This window comes from Castor canadensis, chromosome 5 (assembly GCF_047511655.1).
Source record: "Castor canadensis chromosome 5, mCasCan1.hap1v2, whole genome shotgun sequence".
Classification (NCBI taxonomy): Eukaryota; Metazoa; Chordata; class Mammalia; order Rodentia; family Castoridae; genus Castor; species Castor canadensis.
The window spans coordinates 161302042-161329784 of NC_133390.1; the positions used below are offsets into that span (position 1 = coordinate 161302042).

The 27743-nt window shown below is 41.8% G+C and overlaps 2 protein-coding genes across 7 annotated transcripts in view; one reads left to right on the forward strand and one right to left on the reverse strand.

Moving 5' to 3' along the window:
* The window catches only part of Tti1 (TELO2 interacting protein 1), a 45128-nt gene extending 18773 nt beyond the window's left edge, over positions 1-26355 (reverse strand). Inside the window, exons 1-4 of one of the 4 annotated variants that reach the window (XM_020172495.2) lie at positions 26235-26355; positions 8888-11221; positions 3293-3481; positions 164-309 (exon numbers count right to left, since the gene is read on the reverse strand). In XM_020172495.2, the coding sequence (XP_020028084.1) occupies positions 164-309; positions 3293-3481; positions 8888-11186 (2634 nt within the window). In that variant the 5' untranslated portion in view covers positions 11187-11221; positions 26235-26355. The other 3 variants (XM_020172494.2, XM_074074733.1, XM_074074735.1) reach the window with 3 other exon arrangements.
* A 21-nt stretch (positions 26356-26376) lies between these two features.
* Positions 26377-27743, forward strand: part of Rprd1b (regulation of nuclear pre-mRNA domain containing 1B) — a 52035-nt gene continuing 50668 nt past the window's right edge. Inside the window, exon 1 of one of the 3 annotated variants that reach the window (XM_074074737.1) lies at positions 26377-26926. In XM_074074737.1, the coding sequence (XP_073930838.1) occupies positions 26776-26926 (151 nt within the window). In that variant the 5' untranslated portion in view covers positions 26377-26775. The remainder of the gene's footprint in view (positions 26927-27743) is intronic. The other 2 variants (XM_074074736.1, XM_020172496.2) reach the window with 2 other exon arrangements.

Sequence of the window (27743 nt, forward strand, 5' to 3'; positions counted from 1 at the left end):
GGAAGTGTCAGCCCACAGATAGTTCTTCTTGATGCTGTCTCTTGGCCACCACAAATGGACTGGGAGATAAGAGAAGCTGTTTGCTTACCCATGCGGCTACCGCCAACCAGAGCACACCTCAGTCCTGCTGCTCTGCAGTGCACAGAAGGGGACGCACACTGACCTTCAGGCGGATTGTCAGATTTTTATCTGACAACAAGTGGACGCAGCGTTCCATCACATCCTTGGCTATTTGGATCTGCACTGGCATTGGTGGCTCCACATCTGGACCGGCGTCATTCTCGTCCATTTTGAGAGGGACTGACAGCTCTTCTGGAAGAAGAGAATAATTGGTGACAATGGGTTATGAGTGGTGCCCCAATCCAGTTCGATCCCCAGTTTCAGACTCAGGGATAGGACTAAAAGGTACAGATCATAAGGAAACCATCTGAAATTTGGGTTAAGCCGTACATGTCGAGATGTTCACATCAGCATTAAGTGTACCAGCCTGAACTAGGAAAGGCCCTCTTCTATGGTTTAAATGTGTCCCTTCTAAAGTTCAGATGTCAAAACTTCGGGCTAATGTGATACTAACAGGTGGGGAAAATAAGAGGTGATCAGGCCATGAGGGCTCCTCCCTTTGCACATGCCATTAGGTCCCTATTAAAGAGGCTTCATGTAGCTGGCTTACCCGGCTGCCTTCTGCTATTGAGGGCACAGTGTTCCTCACCTAGGAAGGACACAGCAACAAGGTGTCATCTTGGAAGCAGAGAGCAGCCCTTATCAGACAACTGAATGTTAGCACCTTGACTAGCCTCAGAACTGTAAGAAAATAAATTTCTGTTCTTTATAAATTCCCCAGTCTCAAAAGTTTATTCTGGCAGAATGAATGGACTAGGCTATCCTCTATGTCCACCTGGGGGGATGATTGTATAAACCACGGTACATCCATACACTTGTATGTTACAAGGTCCCTAAAATTTATGTGTAGCAAATCTTTTTTCCCACTCCTGAACTGGTAGTTGGATGCAGGGCCTTGTACAACTTGGTGTAACACGTAACGCATGGGTTTGATCAAGGACATTGGTTCAAGTCTTGCCTCCTCCTCCCATTCCTATATTAGCTCACCTGGCTAAAAGAGATAAAACATACACACCCTACCTGCTTGTAGAGAGGGCCAAATGAGATGAATGTCAACAGCTATTACCATTCTCTCACTTCCTAGTGTTGCATGTGACAGGTATAAGATTGTAACTTAAAGCAACACCTGAAAACCAGGCCAAAATCCCTATGCTGAAAAAATTTCCTCTACTTACAACCCCCATCCCTGTCCCTGAACTCCTATTGCCAGCTGTGCTCATTTTCACAGAGCTGAGCATTCCTCCTTTAACTTTTTCCCATTTCAGTTTCCTCTGCTGGAAAAACAGAATCTTATAATAGGGGCTGCACCTGTCTCTAACAGATGCTGAAGAGATAAATGAAAACACATTGGTAGAATGCTTAGATTTCCTAGAGAAAGGGATCTCAGACAGATAAGATGCTTTTATGCAACTAAAACAAAACACTCACGTCAAAGCCAACCTGTTTTTTTTTTTCTTTTGGTGGTGGTGGTGGGGTGCTGGGTATCGAACTCAGGTCCTTGTACATGCTACCACTGAGTAGGCCCCAAGCCCCAAACATTCTTTATACAACCAAGAAAATGGAATGCACTTGATGAATGATAATTGTAAGAATGATAGGGCTATGTTCCCCCACCCCAGAGGAAGATTTGTTGTTTGAAATTCACCTACTACAAACTATTATTTGAGGGATGTGTATTTTTTTTGGTTTTAGAAGGTTTGATTCATTCATTCTGCTCCCAGCAAACATCAAACAGAACCAGAAGATCCTAATCTGGGAAGAACAGATTCACTGACAGTGCATGAATTTTAAACATGAATGGCAAACCCGACTATGAAGGATCAAGATGCATCCCTTCTTCAGAGTACCTGGGCTTCGGTGAGGAATGGAGTTTCTGAGAACAAACCTGAGAAGAAAAAGCCTGATAGATTTCTAATCAGAAAACTGTCTGTGGTGACAGCAATGACACAATTCCACGTAAATCATTATTTGGGCCCTGTGATGTTTCCCTACTATCTGGAAGGAATTTGTTATACTTAGTGCAAAAAACCTACTCCTTCTTGCTATCTTAGAAGTACTGGCTTCAGTTCACCAGAATCTCAGAGCATGGATAGAAAAAAAGGAATGAAAAAAAAAAAAATCTGCTCAATTCCAACCTAACAAACTAATCTGGGACTCAGTTCGATTTAGAATAGTTCTGAGACCACCAAGCTCATTATGACTTGGCATTTTATATTTGCAGAGGACAGTCTAATAATTTATTAATCCTTCCGTGACCTGAAGCTCCAGATTGAATTTGTGAATAAAACAAGAGGCCAGAGCTGCTACTAGCCTGATCTCTTTTTCTTTTATCATAAATAGGTAAGAAAAACACTGGAATCTTTTCCTACCAATAAACAAATAGACAAAGCATATGAATAGGCAATGGATATAAGAAAATGATGTTAGGAAAGAGCCATATGGAAATATGTTTAACCTTGCCAATAACCAAAGAAATGCAAAGTAAAATAACAAGCATCATTTTTAAAAAACAATTAATTTAGGAAAAAGTAAAATTGGTAATAGCTGATGTTGGCAATGTTGTAGTAAAACCAGTATTAATCCTGCACTGCTGAAGAGAAGGTATAGATTGGTACCTTTTTAGAAGGCAGGTGGGGCAAGCATTAAATAATGTTCATATTCTTGACCCAGAAATCCCAGATTTGGCCATTTATAAAGAAATATGTAAGAAGGAAGAAAAGATCCCACGCAGATTCATCCGATGTAGCACTGTGTTACAGGGAAAGCTATAAGCAACCTAAACTCCCCCCAGGGGAACGGGTACTTAGTAGCAGCTTATTACAACATTAATTATGAAAAATCTATAGCAACTTGGAGCATTGCTTATACCTAAACACAAAAGGGTATGATGCAATTGAACTATGGCTGCAGGAGGCAGAGGGTACAGAGCCCAGTGGTAGCAGGTCGTGGGTACGAACCTCATTTGTATAATACAAAACTATGTTTGCAATCATATAAAAATAGGCTTGTAACAAAAAATGGAAAAAAACACACAAAAATCAAGACTGGCTATGTTAGCACGGTGAGGTTAAGAATAACTTTTCTTCCAAACTTTCTGGAATGAGTTTTGTTATTTTTTTCTTTTACGATAATGTTTTGAAAAGAACCTACCAAGCCAAAATAAGTAAGTTACCTTCTTCATTGTCGAAATCCAAGATGCTACCTTCAGCGATGTCCTTCTCCCTGAGGTAGCTCTGCACGAACCGTTCAATGTCTTCAGCCGAAGTACTAGTCTCAAGAAGTGCTGATGTGTGGTGCGAATGAATTCCCTCTTTCTCTAAACCTTGCTCTTGGAGTTGCCCAATGTCTGGGAACCACTGGGCTATAGATAAAGTGTTACAATCATCACCTTGGTCGTTAGGAACAGGTATTAGTATTTAATAAGTAGAAAAGCTCTTTGACATGGCCTGCGTCCCCACCCCCACTCCCCGCCCCTGTACCATCTAGTCCCTCCCTGCCTCTGCAACCTCATCTTCTACCACTCCAGTTGCCTGATAACTTACCATCTTCCAGTTCCCCCAAGGTGGCAAGCCTTTTTCTGCCTTGGAATTTTGTCGTCTGGAATACTTTCTCCCTGTTTTCCATCTGGTTAATTCCAAATCACTTTTCATGCCTCAGTACAATTAGAATTTGCCCAGTAAAGCTGTTCCTGCCTCCTCAATTTAACGAAGGTCACCCATACAATGTCTTACATAGTACAATGCTTTTTCCCTTCATATCAACTCATCAGTTTGTACTATGTATTTGTTTTGGGTGTACTGTTTTGGTATTTGAATCTCCCCCATAAGACTCTGTACTCTAATATGCTCAGCACAGGGTAGGTGCTCAAGGTACATGCTGAATGAAAAAATATATGAGATTGGAGAACATGTACACGTGATAAAATTCTGAGACAGATTATAGTTCTTATTAGCAGAAGATGGGCTCTACAGAACATTGAGAATGGACAGTCATGCTATATTCTATCATAAAATGCTTCAGAAGACTGGCCATTTTCTCTCCAAAGCTTTCCATTGGCGATGCTCCAATACCTCTGATGTGTCACCACGGAATAAACCTTAAACCACTCCAGTGGTTTTCAAATTGCACCTTGAGGGACCTTAGGGCTCTCAGAGATGCCCAGGGATCACGACAGGGAGGACAGCAAGAGGCAGCAGGCTCAGTAGGGGTGGGTCCCAAGGGTCTCTATTCCTTCTTCAACTAGAGCAGCATTAAGTTCAGCTGCTTTTGCATATTGTGGTCTCCCCTAAAGACTTCATTTCAAAAAAGGGTCTTAATAGTTAAAGAATAAAATAATAACCAAATCCTAATATTGCAGGATTGGCCCAGTGCCCTCCTTTTGCAGACAGCAGGGAAAAAGACTGATCACCCTTAGCACCTGCTAATCTCCTTTCATCAAGGAGCATCTGCACAGAGCCAGAGTAACAGCAGATGGGCAATGACGGGCCAGGTGCCTGGGAGGGGCAGGGAGCAAGTGTGTGAGATGACAGCCTTCCATCCAGTAACTGGAGGTTCCTACGCAGAGGGGTTAATCATGCCTGTGCTTCAGTGCCTCACTCCTGGGTGGAAGTAAGGGCCTTAGTGCAGTCTAAGGGATTGGTTCTCAAATAGTTAAAAGCCCAGACCTGGCATTTACACTACTAGGACTAGACATACTGCAAAGATTATTTCTAGATTCAAGGCTAGTGTCAGGTATTAACAAATGGCTCACAAATGGCTTTTAAATGTATGAAAAGAAGCTCTACCTCATTCTTAATGCAAATTAAAGCTATATAATACGGGGATTTTTTTTCCTATTGGATTAGCAAAGATCAAAAGCTTGGTAATATACAGTGTGGCTGAGGGCATGGCAAAATTGGTACTCTTTTACATTGTTTAAATTGCTACAACCTCATAGGAGAGCAATTTGATACTCTTAATCCAAAATTTAAATGTAATACCCTTTAAGTCAGCATTTCTTTCAGGAATTTATCCTACTGATATGTTGAGGCATGTTCAAAATGATCTTCAAAGATACCCAGCACAGCATTTTTGGTTGGGTTTTTTTTTTTTTTTCCAGTGACAAAAGATTAGAAACAACCAAAACATCTACCAAGAAAGGGCTGGTTAAAAACTCATGGTGTAGTCACACAATAGGATATAATGCAGCTATAAAAAGAATGCAGCAGCCCTCTATGTAAGACATGGCACAAGCCAGGGGCTGGTGGCTCATGCCTGTAATCTTAACTACTTGGGAGGCTGAGATCAGGATTGTAACTCAAGGCTGGCTGGGACAAATAGTTTGTGAGAACCCCATCTCCAAAATAACTGGAGCAAAATGGACTGGAGGTGTGGCTCAAGCAGAAGAGCACCTGGTTTGTGAGCATAAAGCTCTGAGTTCAAACTCCAGTCCGACTATATCTATCTATCTATCTATCTATCTATCTATCTATCTATCTATCTATAGAGTGAGTGAGTGTGCAATAGCCAAATTCCGGAGTAAGTGACATGAATACTTTATTTTCAAAGCTATCCTGCTTTTCCTTGTTATGAATAATCAGCAGCTGGTGCTAAGCAGTAACTTACCTGAACAGTTCTTGCCCCCACCATAGCACCTACTGCTTTTTAGTTAATACATGTGAAACACTGTGTACAGCAAGTTAATTCCCTGAAACATGGACTGGGTTCTTTCAAGACCTTTCAGAAGTTCTGACTGCAAATTTACACTCTCATCTTAAAAGAGAGACCATCAGTCAGACAATCTGATGACAAACAGAAATGCTAACGTAAAGTGCTGCTCTGATCCATGAGCGATTGTACCAACCCCCCTACTTACTATTCAAAATGCAAGTGTATTCTGGGTTATTTCAAAATTTGCAAAAAAGCTACCTCCAGTTTTGTTTTTTCCCCCCGAGGATGTTCTAGAGTCAATCTAACCATCCTCATTTTCCTTTCTGCAATGGAGACCCTCCTCCACTACCTCAATTTAAAAAAAAAATAAAAGGTATTACACAGGATTTCTTTCTTCCTTCAGAGATGACCAAAGACTTCAGCAATATAAGGAAATTCAATTTTCAAGACCCAAATTGAGCTATATCTCCTGAGAGGATATATTTCCTAGGCTTTTTCGTAACATATTTGTTTAAATCTCGAATTGAAATGTAGCATAGTCCCTCAAAACAGTAGAGGGTATGTATGTGGTGTATTTGGCCACTGGAAGCCAGGCCCAGTATGCGATGTTTAAGCAGTCTTAGGATGGGCTCCATGAAGGCAGGCCCCGGAGGTCCTTGTTCATAGCTGCCTCCCCAGTAACTGTTAACGGTTACACAGGTGTTATGGTTTGGATCTGAAATGTCCCCTAAAGGCCATGTGTTAAAGGCTTGGTCCCCAGTTGGTGGCGCTATCGGGAGGTGGTGGAAACTTTAGGAGTGGGGCTTAGTTGGAGTAAGTAGATTGCTAGCATGCCCTGGAACTGTGTATCTTGTCCCTGGCTCCTTTTCTCTCTGCTTCCTTGCTGACATGAAGTGAGCAGTCTCCTCCACCATACCCTTCCACCATGATGCCTTCTGTCTTACCATAGGCCTAAAATCAAAGGAGCAAGTTGACCATGGACTGAACTTTTGAAACTGTAAGCCAAAATCAACCTTTCTTCCTTTAGGCGTTTTTTTGGTCAGGTATTTTGTCAAAGCAATAGAAAGCTAACACAACAAGCTTGTGAGTGATTGCAAAGTCAAGACTATACTCCTTCCCTTGGCCCATAACACCCTGCAGAATTTGCCCTCCTTTCCAATTCCATCTTTCACTGTGCTCTCCACAATGACATCTTTTACATTCTCCAAACACCCCAAAACTCTTTCTTCATGCAAGGGCTTTGCACTTGCTGTTCCCTCTGCCTGACTGTTCTTACAGATCAAAAAGACAGTGTGACAGGTGTGTTCTGATGGGCCCTTCTCATGCTTCAGGTCTCAGTTTTAGAATGTTTCTTTACAGCTGCCCTCCCTGGCCACCCAACTTAAAGTAGCCTGTCCCTGTGACTCCCTTGCATCAAGATATCAATTTCCTTCAAAGTGCTTATCAGAGTCTGCAGCAAACTTGTTTAATGGTTTACTTGTTTATCATCTTTTGCAGTAGCAGGAAAGCATCATGAGTTTATTTATCTTGTTCACTGCTGTATCTTCATTATTTAGCACAGTGTGGCAGGTGTTCTTTATTGAATGAATATGAAAACATTCACGCTGTATGTAAATGTTCATGAGTGAACGAATAAATGAACATTGAAATAGTGTCAGCTACAAGGCAGAGCATAGTCCCTACTCCAGTCACCTTTCCCCAGAAAGTTTCTTATCTTTTTTTTTTTTGGCAGCATTGGAGTTTGAACTCAGGGCCACACACTTGCTAGTTGCGCTTTGAGCCACTCCGCCAGTCCATAAAGTTTCTTATTTAATCTTGACTCTTTTTTTTTTTTTTTGGTGGGACTGGGGTTTGAACTCAGGGCTTCATGCTTACAAAGCAGGCACTCTACTGCTTGAATCATGCCTCCAGTCTAGTTTGCTCTGGTTATTTTGGAGATGGGGTCTCACAAACTATCAATCAAGCTTTGAAACTTGATCCTCCTGATCTCAGCCTCCCAAGTACCTAGGATTACAGAAGTGAGCCACCAACACACCACTGGTCTTGGCTGACAAAAATGAGGTCAACAACTCTCCTACCTGCCTCAGAGGCTACAAGCAGTACTGAAATAAATACTAGATATATGCTCTTCAATAAAAGGCACTCAGGTACATATGGCTCATTGTTTTTTCATTTAAAGACTGCCTAGGGAGTCTTTCTTTTCCCTCCCCATCTCCCTCTTTTCCTTTCTCCTTTCACCCTTTCTTCCCCCTCTCTTCCTTCCCTTCAGTTTTTTTTTTTTTTTTTGAGAATCTTGGTATGTAGCCTGGGCTGGCTTCAAACTCTCAATCCTCCTGCCTCAGTGCCTCCATGCCTGGCTTATAGTCCCAAATTTTGCCATTCTCATGGTGGCTAACATCTCGAGCAGGCACCCGAAAGGACCAAAGAGAAGAAGAGAAACTCAAACCAACTCATACATTTAAAAGGTTAAAAGGAAGTTTCTAGAACTGCTCTGTCCCATATGGTCCATGTGACTATTAAAATTAAATAGAATTAAAAACTCAATACCCTAGTTGTACTAAAAGTTCTATTGGAGGGGCTGGGGATATAGCTCACTGGCAGAAAGCCTCCCACCTGCCTGTTCAGGGTCCTGAGTTCAATCCCCAGCACCACAGTCACCAAGACCAAAAAGAACGTTCTATAGCACAGTTCTGTTATAGCCATCTGTGAAGTGAATTTTTCATGTTATTCCTGTTCTCCATTCATGTAGATACTTCTAAGTATCATCAGAAGTTGCTTAGTACACTGGAAAGAATAAAACTGCCATAAACTCTATCCCTTATTAATTATGTGACCCTGGCTAAGCAGGATCTCATGGAGCTTTAGTTTATCTTATTTGTAAAGTAAGTGTTCATATTTAGTCTACAGGGTTTATATCCCGGGAACAGAGCAGGAGCTCAATAAATGGCCGAGATTATTGAAAATATAAAAGATAAACAGTCCCCCTGAGGGTCTGGAGGGGCAACCTTTTGAATGTCCTTCATAGCATAAGTACAAACACCAAAGAAAATAAGACTAGGCAAACTAGGATATTGAGTCCTGTCCACCAAATCAGCATTAAAAAGGGCTTTCAATGTACCTAATGCTGCCAACAAGGCATGCAGAACACTGACAAAGGAAGCAGCTCTCTTATCATAAAATTGGTCCAGGGTAGCCAAAACATCTTGAATCACATCTGCCACCAAAGGAAGTAGGCTGGCATCTGAATTTCGCAGCATGACTTCTAAGACCTTGGGGGTATGAGGGTGCAGAGCTAGATGACGCAGATTTAAAGAGATGCCATTCACCAAATAGTCTGAATTTTGATTGATGAGTTGCTGCAGGGAGTCATACCCACAAGCATGGCAAAAGTCTACCATGGTGCTGGTAGCCACCTGACTAATGAGCAGGGTTTGGTCTCCAGCTTTCTCCAATACTGGATAGAGGGCTGACATCAAGAGCAAACGAAAGTCTTTTCCTAGTGCATATGCAAACTGGCCGATCCCTTCCAACTGGATGCATATTTGCCAGATGTTGCTGTTCATTGAGCAAATAGTGGGACTTGGCTTTGAGAAGGCTGGAAAAGACATAACTTGGCAGGTATGTGTAGCAGAGGTGATGGCCTGGAGGCCTGACTGCTTCATCATTAGTTCTTCTCCCTCCTCAGCTTCAATACAGGTAACCAAATACCAGTTTTCCTGGCTTGTGTATTCTTCCAGTATAGATGCCACAACCTCTCTCAGTTCCTCTGGGCTTCTTTCAGTATATTTCTCATGAAGATCTTCCACCTCCAACCCAGCAGCCCCTGTAATCAGTTCATTAAGGATCATGGCAGCCTGCTTCCGGTAAACCATGGATTCATGGTACAGTCCCATAAAGTGATCCACAAGCAAATAAAGGTTCCCATAATAACCAAGGAGCTGGCAAACCTGCCTCAAGAGCAGGAAAACTCTCTCATCGGTGAAGAAGCGGAAGTATCTCCTCTGGACTTGGTTCCACGGCCGTGTAGCTGAAGCCTTTGGAGAAGCACTCAGCTCATCAGAGTTCCAGCGCCGCTCTTCCACGATTTTCACATCAGCCACATCTAATTCTAGAACTTGGATGAGTGCTCTGGAAAGGCGTTGGAGATGGGCCACAGAGTTGAGAACAAAGTTTACTTTTGGGCCCAAGAGTTTCAGATACCCGACTAACAAGGACAGAGTAGAAAATCTGCCCTGATCATCTTGGGAGTTCATGAGGCGGGGAAGAGATGTGGTAAGGGAATGCAGGCTCTCTGATAAGATGTCAGCAAAGGCTCTGTTGCCCACAACTACTTTCTGATTTGCAAAGTGTCTTAGGACCTTATTGCATTGGGCCTTCACTTCAGGGCTCTCATCATTTGCTAGGCCTACCAAAGCCTTCAGTAGGGGACCAGCAGATTCAACCAGGGACTGACTGCACTTCAAAAGAAGGGTCTCCACAAGTTCTACTAGTTCCAGTCTCACCTTCCAATGTGGGTGAACTGAAACACACTCTATTATCTTTCTAATAAGGATCGCCAACTTATCGCTGGTATTTTTTACCCAATCTGCTTCCCTGTGAACCATTAGCTCTGCAACTCTATGCTTAACCTCAGGCTTTGCTTGGACCTTTGAGATTCTCCTGAGCTGTTCATCAGCCATAATGAAGCTCACTGTCTTGTAAAAGATCTTTAGGGAAGATATGACAACATTGTGACCTTGTTTAAAATCTCCTGTGATAACCCTTGTCAGTGCAGTTGAGATTCCAGGTAAAAAAGAAGCAAACAAATCCCCCAGCTGCTGTTGTTCAGGCTCATCTAAGGACCTTGGATGGTCTTGACAATCACATTGAAAGAGTAGAACCTGTAAACACTGTAGGGCAGCAAGTTTAATTTGCTTTGATTTTTCCTGTTCTGCCAAGCCTAACAGTAAAGATACCGCAAATCCTAAACGAGGCAGAATGGAGGGCTCATAAAAGGTCAGAATGATGTCCCCATAAGCTGAGTGCATTAAGGTGTTAAGTCCCTGGATCACAGCCAATTTTAACTCCTCAGACACAGCTGCAGGTTTTTTGGCGTTGGGCGAATACAGACAGGCAGAGAGTTCTGAGAAGAGTTCCTGAAGAAGCTCTTGCTCCTTCACACATGTTGAAGACAGGATGAACGTGAGACACTCTACCACGCTTTGGATCAAACACTCTCTTTTAGGGCCTGGAGTCTTTAGGGTAAATCGCAAGGGGAAGAGGATATACTGCTGAAGTTCCTGAAGGGCAGAGTCACTCACAGCTTGTAACTGTGTTTGCAGATGTTCCACGTTCTCCACTGTTTGGGTCTTTGTGAGCTGAACACAGACTGGACGTAAGACACCAAAGGCCTCCTCAGGAGTATCAAAAACTGCCATTGTGCAAAAATCCTTTCTCTTACCAAGGAAACATCCTGTAGGATGGAAGCATTTCAATTAAGAGTCAAGCTCAAAGCAAATACAAAATGAACCTGCATTCATTCCTTTGACAGACATTTACAGGGGCCACTGCCCAAGAAGCTAGGGGAGCAAAGAGACTGAAAAGAGATGGCACCTATTCTTTAGGTGTCCCCAGTGTAGTGAGGGAAGTAAATGTGTACTTGAGCTACAATCTCTTTCGAATTGGGATAGGCGTAAACTTAGGGTTCTAAGCGAGTGTGGAAGAGTAGTATCACTGGGAAAGCCAGGGGGGATTCACAAGAAGGTGTCTGAACCATGATGACTTGGGGGAGGAATGAAAAAGAATCTGTGGGGCTATTCTAAGGAGTTTGGGTTTTATCTTTTTTTAAGGTTGAGGTATACATAGAGTAAGACACACTGTCTTAATGTACAGTTCAGCAAGTTTTTACCTATGTAACAGATGCATGTAAGTACTACCCAAAGTAAGACAGATAATATAGCACCTGAGAAGGCTCACTCATGCCCTTGTGCAATCAATTCTTATTCCCTCCACAGTTCTGACTTATGTCACTTGAGATTCCTGTGGCCTGTTCTTGTCATAGAGAGGCTTTAAGTGGAGAGGGGAGTTGATATGATCAATTTTATGCACTGATAAGATCCCCTGGCAGCCAGTAATATGGAACAAGGACCGGAGCTGGGTGAGACTGAAAGCAACACAAAATGGAAGGGACCACTAAGAGATGAGAAAGCCAGGAGTGTATGCTGTCACAGAAATCATGGGAGAAGAGGTTCCAGCAGGATGGAAAGATGGATGACAGGCAGGCAGGTACAGAAAATGGGTTTAGAGGTAAGTGAAGAAGCTGAGCAACTTAATACCTCAGAGTCTTTTCTCTGTAAGAAGAAATTCAAAGGCATGGGCTGACAGTGAACAAGAAGGGGGATAAACACAGGACTTGAAGAGAGAAATAAAAGTCTCAAATATTTCCTTTGGGGAAACAGAGCATACTGGAAAGACATAAAAGTGTGGCCCAAGTGTACTGAGGAATGAGCTGAAGCTGGAGACCATAAATGTGTACAACCGTAAAATGCTGGCATTAGATGGAGGCTCAGAGAACATGTAGTCTGGTGGTCTCATGCTTCTTTTCTTCTCTCTTTACTGGGGGCTTCTGAAAAGATAAGTCTTTGCTGCTTGTCATCACCCACAATTTGATGTGCACTTGTGAACCCAGCAGCTCTGAGCTGCTCACAACAGAGCTGGTCTGGATTATCCCTTTGGGTCAAGAGACAGCTTCAGGGCACAATCAAGACTCTGACACTGTGGAAAGAGTCTTACTCACTGAGATCCACACACCCCGTGAGGAAAGGAACTCCTGGTCTCTGGGAGGTTTCTTGGCCAGAAATCCCCTGGTCTCTGTGGCCCCAAGAAGTCAGGGAGGGGAAGAAGCTCTAAGTCGCCTTTTCCAGGCTAGGAAAATGCTAGGTGTGGATGCCATGAAGCTTGGCCAAAGACTAATGACACCCTGTGGGCACTGGTTCATAATGACAGTCCCGAGGCTGCTGTGCCATCCCCTGCCTGAAATACTGGCCAATGGATTAATGAGTAGGAAAGGAAGCTAACTGCATAGTGAGACCCAGCAGTCAGAGGTAAGAAAAGCATTTCTCAGATTAATAGGACCACTAAAAGAAGAAGGTAAGAATTTGAATAAAAAGACCACTTAAAGAAGCTTAATTACGGGACAAAGGATATTTCTTAGAATTAAAAACATGACTTTCCAAACCAAAAAGTTCAACTAATGAAATAAAGATAATAACGATAACAATGATAATAAAGATGGCTAATTCTGAGACCCAATGAGTGGCCCAGAAGATCAAGTAGAGTTCTGAGCAAGAATAGAGAGAGGAGGATATTGTGAAAGGTAGAATACAGGTCCAAGAGAACCAACACATAAATAACTAGGAATTTGGAATGGGACAAGGGAACAGATGTAGAAGCTAAAGCAAACAAATATTTGAAACATTTCCCTTAGCTGCCAAAAGATTTATTATGTAGATAGTGATATTATTATGTAAATATACACCTAGTCACATTCTGGTAAAAGTCTTCAATTCTAAAGATGAAGAGAAAAATCACACATGATTTTAGGAAGAAACAAGTAACTTATGAAAATGAGACTGGCTTTGAACTCATCTGCAAAAATGAATGCAAGAAGACAGTGGAATAGCACCTACTGAATGCAAATACAGGACTGTGCCTCCTCTATACCCCAATAAGCCCTATATATAGCTAAGATATTTACCAGTCAAGATGAAGAACTAGATGCAAGGATCACCTCCCTATCACCCAAAGGATGATACTTGAGAAAGGACTCTGCTCAAACAAAACAGGGGCATAATGGGATGGGAAGATGAATGAAAAAGGAAAACACTGACAATTCTTTTTCTCTTAGCATAGAAAACCTTCTTCATATACATGTTTAAGTGGAAGTTCAGTAGATGAAACAGACAAAATTAGGGGTGAAGGCAATGGTAGGGACCCAGCATCTTTTATTCAACTTAGTAGTTTTGTGAAGATAACTCCGGGTTCCCCAAGGTGTTGGTTCCCAAGCTATGTCCTCCGATTATATGACAGAAACTGCCATAGAGCTAATGAAATGGGAACCTATATATCTAAAAACTGAGCTCATCTGCTCTTTTGACAGAATTTCCTTCGTGATTTATAGTCCTCACTCAAGCTAGAAACCTTGGAATCTCTGCTTTTTCTTACCTCCCTCTGAATTCCCCCCATTCCCTACATTTCATTAGTGCTATTCTTCCAACATCTTCAAATCCACTGACAACAACTACAACAGGTTCCTCTGGCCCTTTGCCTTTGTGCCTGCCCCTCTTGAATCCACATTTTGCACTGCACTTACATAACCTTTCTAAAATAAAAATCTGATCACTCTTCTCCATACTTAAAATTCTCCTGCTGAACAGGTAGTGCTATCTCATATTTACCTCCTTTCTCCTACCACTGGGCACAGCTCTATGACAGCATGGAGCATGATGTATTACATGTGTGTGTATGTGTCTTACCTATTTTAGACTGGTTCTCGGAGGGCAGGGGCAATCCTGTACCTAGAAGCATTCAGAAGAACATCTGGTCCCTGGCAAGTGCTCAAGAATATTTGTATAAATTTTGCTTTCAAAGTAGGAAATACAAGGGTGTGGCAGCCCAACATTTCTGCTGATAACTACAAAAGCCACATAATTTTCAAAAATCTTTTTTTTTTTTTTTTTTGGCAGTACTGGGGATTGAACTCAGGGTCTGGTGCTTGCTAGGCACCACTTGTGCCACACCACCAGCCCTACATAAATCATTTCTTAAAGTATCCATATTTGTGGAACAACTTGGACTAGATAGACTAATAGTCTAGGAAGAGGAGAAAGTTCAGAGGGCTTCAACAACCAATACCTTTGTATTTTATTTATTCACTAAATAGATACATTAGCTGATCCTGGACACAGGCTCAGGATTAGTGCATGGCTGTCACTGGGGAAGAGAGACCTCAATGATCATTTGGGGCTGGCAAGCCTATACTGCAGTCTTGAGGGACCTCAAAATACAAAACTTCTGGAAGCCTGCTGCTGGGGACAAAGAAACCAGTAGGTACTTTGGTGTTCTTCAAAACTAGAGTGACAAAACAGGAGATATGAGAGACCTTCAACACTGGGTTGGTAACTCAAGACATGAAGTGGCAGGCTCAAGAACGAAGGTGAAAACCTTTGCAGGGCAGAAGGGACTCTTCCAGTCCTGCAAGTCCAAGGAGACAAACAGCCTATTAGGCTCTCAACTGAAAGCTCTGGAAGCCCACACTTCCAACAGCAAGGATGAACCTGAATGGGTCTGAGCCTTCCCAGGACTGCAACCCAGCAGTGACCGAGTTCAATTCCGTCTAGACTGAAGCATGCAGCTCCCTTGACTACTAACCTAACACAAGCCTGGTGGGGGAAGAGAGCATTACAAGAAGCCACTAATTTCTTTTATAGAATGTCTTATACACAATAAGAAGTTCTAAACATGTTGAGTAGAAAAAACACATCACTGAAAATCAAGAGGGAAGACGGACAAAAGCAGACCCACAGACAACCCAAACACTGGAGTTAGCAGTCAAGGCCTTTAAAATAAATAATACTAATATAGTCAAGAAACAGAGGCAATGATTTTTCTTTTCAAATAACTTCCCTTTCTACTCTAAGAGGTTACTTATTGCTGTCTTCTTTTTAATGGATGATTTGGAGATATTATAGCTAGAAACTGGAACTAGAAAATCCCAAGAATTAAAGGTGTTTTGTTTAACATAAATTAAATTGAACTCATTTAATTAAACTTAAAAGTTGACTGCACAGTTATTGAATCCCAATAGTATAGTTTTTGTTATTTTAGGTAGACTTTTACTTTTAACCATGTTTAATCAAGAACCTTTTGATGGTTGTATAAATCCTGACTCAGTTTTTTTTTTTTATAAAGTATTCTCTAGATACAACTATTATTCTTTGTAAGCTTTTATTTAAAATAAATCTGAGCCAGCATAATGGTTCACACTTGTAATCCCAGTACGCAGAAAGCTGAGGCAGGAGGATCATTAGTTTGAGGGCAGCCTGGGCTACAAAGTGAATTAGAGGCTAGCTTGGGCTGCATGGTGAGACCCTGTCTTAAAAACAACAAAACAAAACAAAACAAAACAAATACAATTAAGTAAATTTGACAATTTTTCCCTTTTCAAGTAACCCCTCTATTCTCCCAAAAAAGATGGCAAAGTAAGTGAAAAGATAAAGAAATTTATCACAGAATTAGCTGGAATCTATAAAAATATCAAATGGACACTGATTATGACTACAGTGCAATTACACTGTATAGTCTATATAAATACAGTAGCCATAATTAAGGACTCAACCAATAGCAAATTGGACTTACCAGAAGATAACATTAATGATTGGAAGACAAATTGATAAAAAACACCAAAACTTAAGCAAACAAAAAAGAATTACAGAATAATAAACACAGGTGATAAAAGAGATGAGAATGTATTGAAAGGTCTCACTTGTGAATGAGTCCCAGAGATAGCATAAAGCAGATGCAAGATTAGTGTCCAAAACAAATGAAAGAGATTAACCCACAAATTCAAGAAACTCAGAAAATTCCACATTGACCAATATAAGAGAAGCACACTCAAGACACATCACAGTCATTCTGCTGAAAACCAAAGAGAAAAATCCTACAAGCTGTGAAACAATAACTGACAACTGACTTTTCAACAGAAATGCCAAACAGAATAACATCTTTAAAGTGCTAGAAGAAAATAACTACCAACCTTGAATTTTATACTCTACAAAAACGTCTTTCAAAAGTGAATATTACGAAGCTGAGTGTGGTGGTACAAGCCTGTAATTCTAACACTGGGGAGGCTGAGGCAGGAGGACCTTGGGTTCAAGGCCAGCCTCGACTACACAGAGTGTTGAGGTGAGCCTGGGCTGCATAGTGAGCCTTTGTTTCCAAAAAATAAACAAACAAATAAAAGACAAATCAACCCAAACAAAAACATATGGATTGGGGGATGTAGCACCATGGTAAGTGCTTGCCTAGTATGTGCATCAAAATACAGATGGCTCACATGTGTTTATCAGACAAAAATCTAAGGGAATTCATTGCTATCAGGGCTGTACTAAAAGAAAAAACATTAACTTAGAAGCATGGAAATATATGTAGGAATAAAGAAAATGAAACAGGTCAATATAAAAGAATTATTAATTATATATTATGTCTACATAGTTATGTCTTTTATGGTTTAAGAACATATAAAGCTAAAATAAAAGACAGTAAATATGCAAAAAAAAGTCAGGAGAGGAAGAAGGTAAGTGTTCTAAGCACCTAACTATTTCAGGCTGTGGCAAGATAATTTGTATTATACTATAATGTCAAGATATTGAATACATGTTGAAATCTGAGGACATACTCTAAAATAATAAAGGCTTATCTACCTGACAAGTTTACAGGGCAGTACAAATGGGATAAGTATTTTTGATTTATCCAAAAGAAAGCAAAAATGAGGATAAAAGCAAACCAGATAAGCCAAATAGGAAATGAATAGTAAGATGACAGAAGCCCTACTAAAAGTCATTACATTCATTCACATTCTTTCAATAGCAGCACTGCTGACATTTTGGGCTGGATAGTAATTTGTTGATGGAGGACAGTCCTAGGGTATTCAGCAGCATCTTTGGCCTTTAGTTTGTGGCCATCCATCTGTCCACTAGAGGCCATTAGCACTTTCCCAGGTGTGACAACCAAAAATGTCTCCAGTCATTGCCAAATGTCCTGTGGAGGTCAAAAATCACCCCTGGATGGGAATCACAATCCCATTCAAAATCCCAGCAGGATTTTTGTAGAAATGAACATGATGATTTAAAAATTGTTATGGGAATGTAAAAGACCTAGAATAGCAAAAATGATCCTGAAAAAGAAGAAAGAAATTGGGAAACTTACACCATCTGATTTCAAGACAAAAGTACCTATTATGGTACAGTACACAGTGTATAATTGCCATAAAGACAAACAGATTAAGGGAGAAGAAGAAAAACTAAAAATAGTACCACACGAAGAACAGAGTCCAAACATAGATGCACACACCTGACAAAGGTGACAGTAAAGTGGAGTGTGAGAAGGAATGGTCTTTCCAATTAAAGATGCCATGTCACCTGGATATTTGTATGAAAAATTATAAAGTAGTCTTCCCTTATCTATGGGGGATATGCTCTGAGACACCCAGTACATTCCTGAAACCTCCGATTGTCTCAAACCCTACACATACTATGTTTTTTCATATATAAACCTACCTATGATAAAGCTTAATTAATAAATTAGCCACAGTAAGAGGTTAACAACAATAACTACTAATAAAACAGAACAATACACTATAATATGAATGTGGTGACTCTCTGGAAAGAGTCAAGACACATAATATTTTTAGGCATGGTTTGACTAGAGGTAACAGTAACCACAGAAAGCAAAAACGCAGGTAAGTGTATATCCACGTATGCAAATCTGTATCTAGTTTACATTTCACATCTGATTTAAATGTGAAGTGTAAACCAATAATGCTTTCCAAAGAAAACAGAGAACATTTTTGTGAGCTTGGAGTAGGCAAAGACTTCTTAAACAGGATATAAAAACAAGATACATAAAAGAAAAATATCGATAAATTGGACATTAAAAATAAGAACTGTTTGATGGGTGTGGTGGTACATGCTTGTAATACCATCATTTGGGAGGCCAAGGAAGGAGGATCAGAAGTTCAGAGCCAGCTTGCACTACAAAGCAAGACCTTAACTCAAATAAATAGCTAAATAAAGTTAAAAAAAAAAAAAGGAACTGTTCACCAAAATAACACTATTAAGATACTGAAAAACCCTGTAAAGCGAGGGAAGATATTTGTTATATATCTGCCAAAACACTCAAATCCAGAACATATAAAAGATATGTTAACAAAAATAAATCATTAAGAAAAAGACACCAGGAACACAGGAAAGGACTTGAACAGACATATCACAAGGAAGGATATCCAAATGCCAATAAACATACGAAAGGATATTCAACATGGTTAGTCAAGAAAATGGGAATAAAAATCACTATACCATTACATACCCTCCGGAGGGGTTAAATTAAAAAGGAGAGGAAAATATCAGTGTTGGCAAGGATATAAAACTACTAGAGCTCTCACGCAGTGCTGGTGGAAGTGCAGATTGGTATAACTACTTTGCAACACTCTTTGGCTGTATCTAATGTTCTAAAGGTGAACAAATGTATGCTATGTGATCTAGCCGGTCCACTTAACAGAAATGCATATATAAGTTTCTCAAAAGATGTGTTATAGAAAACACTACCCACAATCACCCTAAAATGGAAGCTGGGTACCGATGACTCATGCCTGTAATCATAGCTACTGAGGAGGCAAAGGATCACAGTTCGAAGCCAGCCTGGGCAAATACTCTGCAAGACCCTATGTTGAAAAAAACCCACCACACACAAAAAAAGGGCTGGTGGAGTGGCTCAAGGTGTAAGCCCTGAGTTCAAACCACAGTACTGCAAAACGGCAACAAAAACGGAAGCTACCCAAATGCCCATCTATAGTAGAATGGATAAATTGTATATTCTCTCAATGGAATGCTATAAGATGATCTGTCATAATCAGAAATCTTCTGAAGAATGGGTTAAGGCTCTGAAACAGATAAGCCACATTTTTGTAAGAAAGATAATATAACACACTGCTACTCTGATATGACTATAAAAGGCAATCATATAGCTTTATGGGATGGTCATGAAATCGCGCTTGCGTGACAATATGTCAATTACAGGAGGGATTGGTTAGAGATTTAGAGCTAGGAGCCCTAGATTCTATTTCTATAAAGTGCGACCCTGATTATTTAAAGTGGTGCTGCTGCCAAGCTTGATGTTTGTAAAACCAACACAACTGGGGCATTCTGGCTCAGAAAGTGGTACTAGGATGAGGCATGCAGAGCAAGTCAATGATTAATATGAGTTCAGAAAGTAACCAAATAAACATAAGCACGAATAAACGGTTCTTGCCTGCTAATGGCCTCATCATTTAGTGTGATCCTGGGAAGCAGCCACAGCAGAGATGGTAGAAGAGGTCTGCAACTGGGGAGTGTGGATAAATTTCCTTGCCCCCTCCAAGCCTCTTTCCCTCCTCCCATGGTATCACAGGCATGGGCTATGTAGGATACCCGGGTCAAGTATACAGGTGGTGAAGACAAATGGACCACTCTGTACAGGATAAGGTGTTGTACTTCACATTTAAAGGGTAAGATGGTAGATCACAGGTACCTATTGTATCATATAAGCAAGAAGGGGGAAAAAGAAATGCAAAAAGGGGGAAAAAGAAGAACAAACAGAAGTTTGGAAATTTAATAGCAATAGAGAAGTATTCATGGAGGGGGAAGAATGTGTTGGGGTAGGAGAACCACATGCCAGCGGCTAGGCAGAAGGGCTGTCACAAGTACAGGCCAGAAGGGAGCAAAGATGCAGCACTGAACGAGAGATGATATTGTGGTGCCCTAACCCAGGTCTCACCCTGAGGCAATACTCTGATGGGATCATGAGCTCCAGGCTTTGCACTTACTGCTCTCCCACACATCCTCATGGCTTGCCCTTTCCTTTCTCAGGACTTTGCTCAAATGTGGCTCCAAAGGCCTCTGATTGCCCCTATTTAAAATTGCAATCCATTCTCATTCCTCCTCACTCTGGCTCTCCTTATCTCCTTTGCCTGCCTTTTAAATTTTCCTCTGCAGCAGTTGGTACTACCTGTCAGACCAGATCATCTAATTGTTTGGTTATTTTGTTTTATTTTTGGATTGAATCCAGGTCTGCCTCTCTTTAGTCACCAACTATAGGCTCTAGGCAGTAGTGATTTTTGACTGATTTATTTATGGTTTCTGGCACAGAGCCAGTGTTTAATAAGCACTTGTTGAATTAATGGCCATAACCCAAGATCTGGTTCTCTCCCTGGTACAGCTTTGACAACAGGTACACCTGAACTGGATTCTGAATAACATCATTGTCATCTTCTTCTCTTGGGGTGACTTATTCCAACAAGTAGTTGATCTCATCCATCTAGAGAGATCCTGCTGTATGTATTTTGGGGAGCAATCACAGTTTCAGATTTTGGCTATGCCCTAGTCTACTTTTAGATGGTTTCCAGAACAGAAATCTTATCGTCTGGCTTCTAGTCCTGGCTCCTGCAGCACCTGGCTATGTAATTCCCACAAATTTTAGCTTCCTCAAAAAAAAATAAACTTGATGGATAAAATGACAAAACTTCCAACTTCTGAAAATTAGCCTATGGATATCTGGGCATGGTGCTATACACCTGTAATTCCAGTACTCAGGAGGCTAAGACAGGAGAATCATGAGTTCATGGCCAACCTGGGTTACCTAGGAAGATCTTGTCTCAAAAAAAAAAAAAAAAAAAAAAGGAAGATCAAAATAAATAAATAGTCTGTGGAAAGGAGGACTAGACTAGGTTTAGATCCAAGACAGAAGTTCAGATATAAGAAGTAGCAACACAAATTCCTGAATAGGAAGAAGAAAATTTTTGTTGTTGCTGTTTTTGTTAAAAAAAAAAAATCCATTCTATGCAAGGCAATGTGCTAGGTATTTTATGTGTACAAATCCCTCATCCACAAGCTGAGAAGGTCAAGCCTCAGGGATGATGTGCTGGCCACACAGCAAGCAGGTGTCAGTCTCAGGGTTCAGCTCAGGCCTTGCAGCCTCCGGAGGCTGGCTATGTGCTCTTTCCACTACACACAACTTCCCAGCCTGGCTGTTCAGCAGAATAGAGGAGGAATGGTTCAAACTCAGACTCCTGGGTTCCACACCAGATGTACTGGAACACAGTCTAATTTCTGGTGAAAGAGGTATACATGGGAATCTAGGATTTTAAAAGTTTTCTCACTCAGGCAGGAGTAGGAGCCCTGTCCTATGAATAGTCTCCATGGGTCTCTCTTCTTTTCCTTTTTTGGCAATACTGGGGTTTGAATTCAGGTCCTCATGCTTGCTAGGCAGGGGCTCTACCACTTGAACTACACCCCCAGCCTTTTCTTGCTTTAGTTATTTTTCAGGAAGGAATGGCTTAATGCCTGGGCTGAAACTAGAAATTGGGGCAAGGTCTCCAGGTAGCTGATTATATATATGTGTTTATTCTATTTATTTATATAAATAAAATGTTTATTTACCTATACACATGTACATACATGCATACTTATAAATAGAGAACTTCTTTTGGAAGATGGAATAGAACTAGATTTTGCTATTTTTCTGTTAAATACAACTAAACTCTGGGCATTAGACAGTAAACAAACATAAGAAGACTGAAAGAAAGAGACAGGAGAGCAGACTTCTTAGGGTTCTCAGGACCTCAGGAATGACATAATATTAATTCCCTAAGTTTTCTTTCTGTCTCATAGATCCCAATCTTGGAGCAGAAGAAGCTGGCAATATGGAAGCAACAGTACAGACAAAAAAGATCTGCTCTCTTCAGCCACAGAAATAGGAAAGGGCAGCCTGACAAAACAATAGGCTTTTGGGCAACAGCTGTTCGATTCCAGCCAAACACTAGAGAAAACACTGTGGCCTCATCCATGCTAACACTCTCACCAGGTTGTAATGAGATGCCTCCCAACACTCCTTCAGGGATGGTGTCTGAGAAGGCAAAGTAAGGAGGGAATTCCATCCCTACCAGCCCTGGTGATAAGCCCTCCCCTAACCTGTCCCCTACAAAGTACAGTGGAAACCACAGGGAGTCACTCTCACTCATCAATCACCCTATTCACTGTGGTAGTGTCAGAAGAGGCTGAATGAAGAGTCAAGGCCTTCGTCACTGTCAAGTGGTGACAAGATCACCCATGCAGTATAAGTGGAGACCGAATGGAAGATGAAACACCCACCTCCAACCAACAATAACTGGGGAGCCCTCCTTTTTGGGTGTTGATGGAAGTGAGTAAGGAACCTAGATTTCTATCTCCACCTGGCAGCAACGAATTAGGCCCCTTTCCTGGAGTAGGAGTGGTATTAGAGAAACCCCGCCAAAACAAAGGACTTAAATACCATCCAGAGTTTCAGAACATAACACCAAAATGTACAGGTTTTAGTAACAAACAAAAAAGACTCATCATCCCAAGAACACAAAATGAATGAAAAAAGGCAATTTCAACAGTTACAATTATCAGATAAAAATATTCAAGCAGCCATGATTAAAACGTTTCCATGAACAATAAATATTTCAAACAAACAAAATAGAAAGCCTTAGCAAAGAAGTAGAAGATGTAAAGAAGAAACAAATGGGAACTGTAGAACTGAAAATCCAATAATGAAGAAAAAAGTCAGTGAATGGGTTCAACAGTAGAATGAAGACAACAGAAGAAAGCATCTGTTAGCTGGAAGACAGAACAAATAGAAATTACCCAATCTGAACATCAGTGAAGACAGACTGAAAAAAATAATATAAGGAGCAGAACTTCAGAGACCTGTGGGACTATCACTAAAGACTTAAGGTTTTTAGAAGGAGAAGACAAAGAGGGCAGGACTGAACAAATATTCAAATAATACTGGCAAATATTATACACACCAAACTTGGCAAAAGATAAATCTATATATTCAAAAAGCAAATAATATAAACACAAAGAAATTTACAAGATACATCATTAAACTTCTGAAAAACCAACCAACCCCCCCCAACAAAAAAAAATTCTTGAAAGCAGCCAGAGAAAACTGATACCTTACATATAGGTGACTTGTCCTAGGACTCAGTCCCTTTCTGCACCTATTCTCCCTTATGACTCCCACATTTCTAGTCAGATTCCTTCCTTGAACTCCAGACTGATAAACCCAATTGCTGATTATACATCTAGCTATACAGGTGGCCCTTGGTATCCAAGGGTCCCCAGATTCCACTAACCACAGATCAAAAACATTTGCAGAAAAAAAATCCAAATCTGCAACTGTGCTGAATATATAGACTTTTGTCTTGTCATTGTTCTTAAGCAATATAGCATTAACAACTATTTATGGCATGTATATTGTATTAGGTATTATAAATACCCTACAGATGATTTAAACTACACAGGAGCGTGTGTACAGGATCTACGAAAACATTGTGTTATTTTATATGAAACTTGTGCATCAGTGGGAGTTTGGTATCTGGGGATGGGGATGGGGATATTGAGGACCCCTGAGGATACTGAGTGGTGACTACTCTTCGAAAGGCCAAATCCAAACCTCCTCTTCCTGCAATTCAGTAAGTGGCAACTCCATTCTCATGCTTGCTTAGGCTGATACCCTTCAGGCCATCTAAACTCTCATCTCTCTTTCACACCCAGTATCCAAACTGTCAGTAAATCCTGTTATATCTTCCTCTAAAATATCCCCAGAATCTGTCTCTCATCACCTCCACTGCCACAACCCTGGTCTGAGTAATTCTGAGTTATTACACAGTTGACAAATTGGTCTTCCTGCCTTCCTTGCACCTTCATTATTTTTCACATAACAGCAACATGTTTGGCTTTCATTCCCAACTATCTGACGAACTCATATTTCATTTAGAGGAACATCCAAGCCCTTACCCACAAGTGCCCACGTGATATGGTCCCTTGTTAGTTTTCTGAGCTCATCTAGTCAACCTTCTGGTTCAGACCACTCTAGTCTGACTAGACTTCTTTCTGTTCCTCAAAAATGCCAACAGTGATGTGAAGTTGATTTTCCTGACTCCTGGAAGGAAAGATTATGACTTGTTCTCTCCTTTCTTTCAGGGCTCTAATCAAATGTCACCTTCTCAGTTCAGTGAGGCCTTCTCTGAGCAGCATATAACAGACTCCTATCTGCTCAACTCATATATTCTTCTTCATCTCCTCTACTGTCTTTGATTTTTTTCCCCTTTTTTTCCAGGACTGGGAATTGAACAGAAGCCTTGTGCATGCTAGGCAAGTGCTCTAGCATAGCTCCAACTTCTCTGTGATTTTTATGCAAGGCACTATCACTTTCTGACTCTTTTTACACCTGTTTTTCTATCTTCCCCAGTAGAAGTTTTCAAGGATAGTGATATTTTGTCTATTTGCCTACAACAGTGGTTCATATATAGGTGCTCAAAAATTATTTGTTAAATGAAGTGAAAAATTAGGAACCAGACATCAGAACCTTGGCTGAATCCATGCTTTTCCATGTCCTGGTTACACACCCAAGTAACTTTGGATACTTACCCATGTTTTATGTCTTGTCATCAATCAAACAATGATAATAATCCTCACTCCACATAACTAAATAAAAAAGTATACAGCAATCCTCACTTCACAGGATTAAATAAAAATGCAATGTGCGGAACACACATTATTCGGTATAAATACTGAAAGATGTGTTAATACTGAAAGATGTTGACTCAGAAGCCCAAGCTTACAGTTATGACTAGCTAGAGACTGTGATTCGAGGCTATTCACCATTTTAACACTAATTCTCTCAAACAGCTACGAATAAGGTGCTGGGGTCAAAAAGATGCTGAGATGCAGTCTTTTCTATTGAACCTTAGCTATGTGATCTTGATAGTTATGTGATCACTGTTAAGTCGGAGGTTACTCTCTGACCTTCAGTTTCCTAATTTGTTAAGTGGAGAGAATATAATAATCACTTTATAGCTTCGTTGTGAGGATTAAATGAGTTACTATGTGAAAACAGTGTCTAGCACACAACAACTTTTGTTTGCTATGATTATGATTCTACTCTAGACAAAAGGTAAAAACATGTAACTACAATTCAGTGCAATGAGAACAAAAACAGGCATCGATTAGAAGAGTGTCTCCTAAAGTGGGGTGGGCACACAACTAAGTTCAACAGCGATCATGAAATTTTAAAATTCTGTTATGTCTATGAAAAATGTGAACTCTCTACCACCACTCCCACAGCAGTTAGAGAATTTCTCTATTGACTTGATAAATGGAATTTAAAACTTTTAAAAAAGAACCTCAAAAAAAAGTTTCCTAAGCGACGTCCACGGAAGCTTTCGGAGGGCAAGATAGAGGGCATGAGAGGACAATTCCCTTTGTGAAGCAACCAATTAAGAGCAGAAGGCAACAAGGCTGTTTCATGCGGCGGCCCTGTCAGACTAAATGTCAGAATGCCCCTTAAAGAAGCTCACCAGGTGAGAAAAGGGCGTCATTTTTTCAGAGAGCGCAAGAGCCCAGGCGTGGAGGCGCGAAAAAGGCACGTGGGTGTCTTGAAAGAACCAAAAAGCAGCTTTCTGGAGGGGCGACCAGGGAGCAGGACACGTATGGAGAAATAGTGCAGCCTGGGGCCTGCCAGGTGAGGGAGGAGGCCCCCCTCCCTTACCCAGGTAATGATCTCTCAGCCTCGGGGTCCGCTCAGGATCCCCCTCTAAGAGCTTTCGGCAGCTGTGCTCCCTCCAGCTCCCGCCACTCTTCCCTTACCTCGTCTTCCAGCTTTTCCCTTACTCTCCCGCCTCCGGCGCCCCGCCGGAAGTGACGCGCTAAATGGCGCGCCGTACCGCGCCAGAAAAGTTCTGCTGGAGCGGGAGAAAGGGTTCCGGTGAGGCTTACTGCGCCGGCGTGCGGGCACGAGCGGTCAAAGAGCCTTCTAGGGCCCGAGGAATTGGGCTCGTTTCCCTGGTTTGTCTGTGTTGAAGTGGCCTGAGGGGGGCCCAGAGAGGCCGCTGCCTCTAAAGGAACGTTTTACTACAGCTCCGAGGTCTTTCGGTGCGCAGCTACTCTAGCCCTTGCCCTTTGACCTCACTCGCGGCGGGGTGATAGGTCGGGTGGCCATCTTGTGGCGGCGGCGCGGGCGGCTGTTACTGCGGAGACCCATCCCCTCCCCCTCCTTGCACCCCTGGCTGTCTGTCAGTCGTCAAAGAGTCCCGCAGTCTGTCAGGTGAGGCCCGGACCCTGTGCGGTCGCTCTTCCCTTTGCACTGGGCGGCCCAGGCCGCTCCCTGCCGGGCCTCACCGCCGCCACTATGTCTTCCTTCTCGGAGTCGGCGCTGGAGAAGAAGCTCTCGGAGCTGAGCAACTCTCAACAGAGCGTGCAGACCCTGTCCCTGTGGCTCATCCACCACCGCAAGCACGCGGGACCCATCGTGTCGGTGTGGCACCGCGAGCTCCGCAAAGGTAAACACCCCCGCTCTCCCCGGGACCCTCCCGTGGTCGCCCTCCCCCACCGCTATCCAGGTCCCTCTAGCTTCTTAACTGAGCCTTGCTTTTTTCAGGTGTGGGTCTCCGATCGCGCTTCTGAAATTGGAGACAGTGTGATCCCCGTTTCTTGGAGAGGGAAACTGAGGCCCGGAAGGTATAAATAAGGTGCTTGTCTGAGGTTCTAGGGACCAGGGCTCAGGTGCCCAGACTGCCAGCTATCAAAACTGCCTTTCCCCGGCGCTTCCTCCTGACACCTGGAGCTGTTGTTGCCTCAGCTGCATTCAGCGTCCTGTTACCTGTTGTGTGCTGGGCATTTGGAGGAAGAGCCGGGGATCTCTGGTCAGACAGCCTGGATATGTCTGGCTCAGCCACTTACTAGTTGAGTGATAACAGGCTGGTTTCTTCTCTCCGGGCCTCTGTTTTCACTGCTGTCCAACGGACACAAGGAGAGCTACCTACAAAGCCTTTACTCCGCGCCAGTTGCTATATTTAGTCTGTGTGTATCCTCGAACTCAGAACAGGCTTGTGAATTGGGAGCCCATCTGCACCTTCCATTGATTTCAGGCTGTACTTGGGATCAGGCATTCATGGAGCTAAGCCTTTTGGTGCTCAGCACGGTATTGGGCACTTAATAACAAGTTGCTTACTGGAAATTAAGCCTGACTTTGCCACTTACTGACTCCAGCAACTGTCACCTGGCTTTCCCTTAGTTTCCTTGTGTATAAAATGGAGATAATGATAACTGGTATTTTACTGTGCCTTTATTGTGTGCCAGGTGGGGTGCCGATCAATG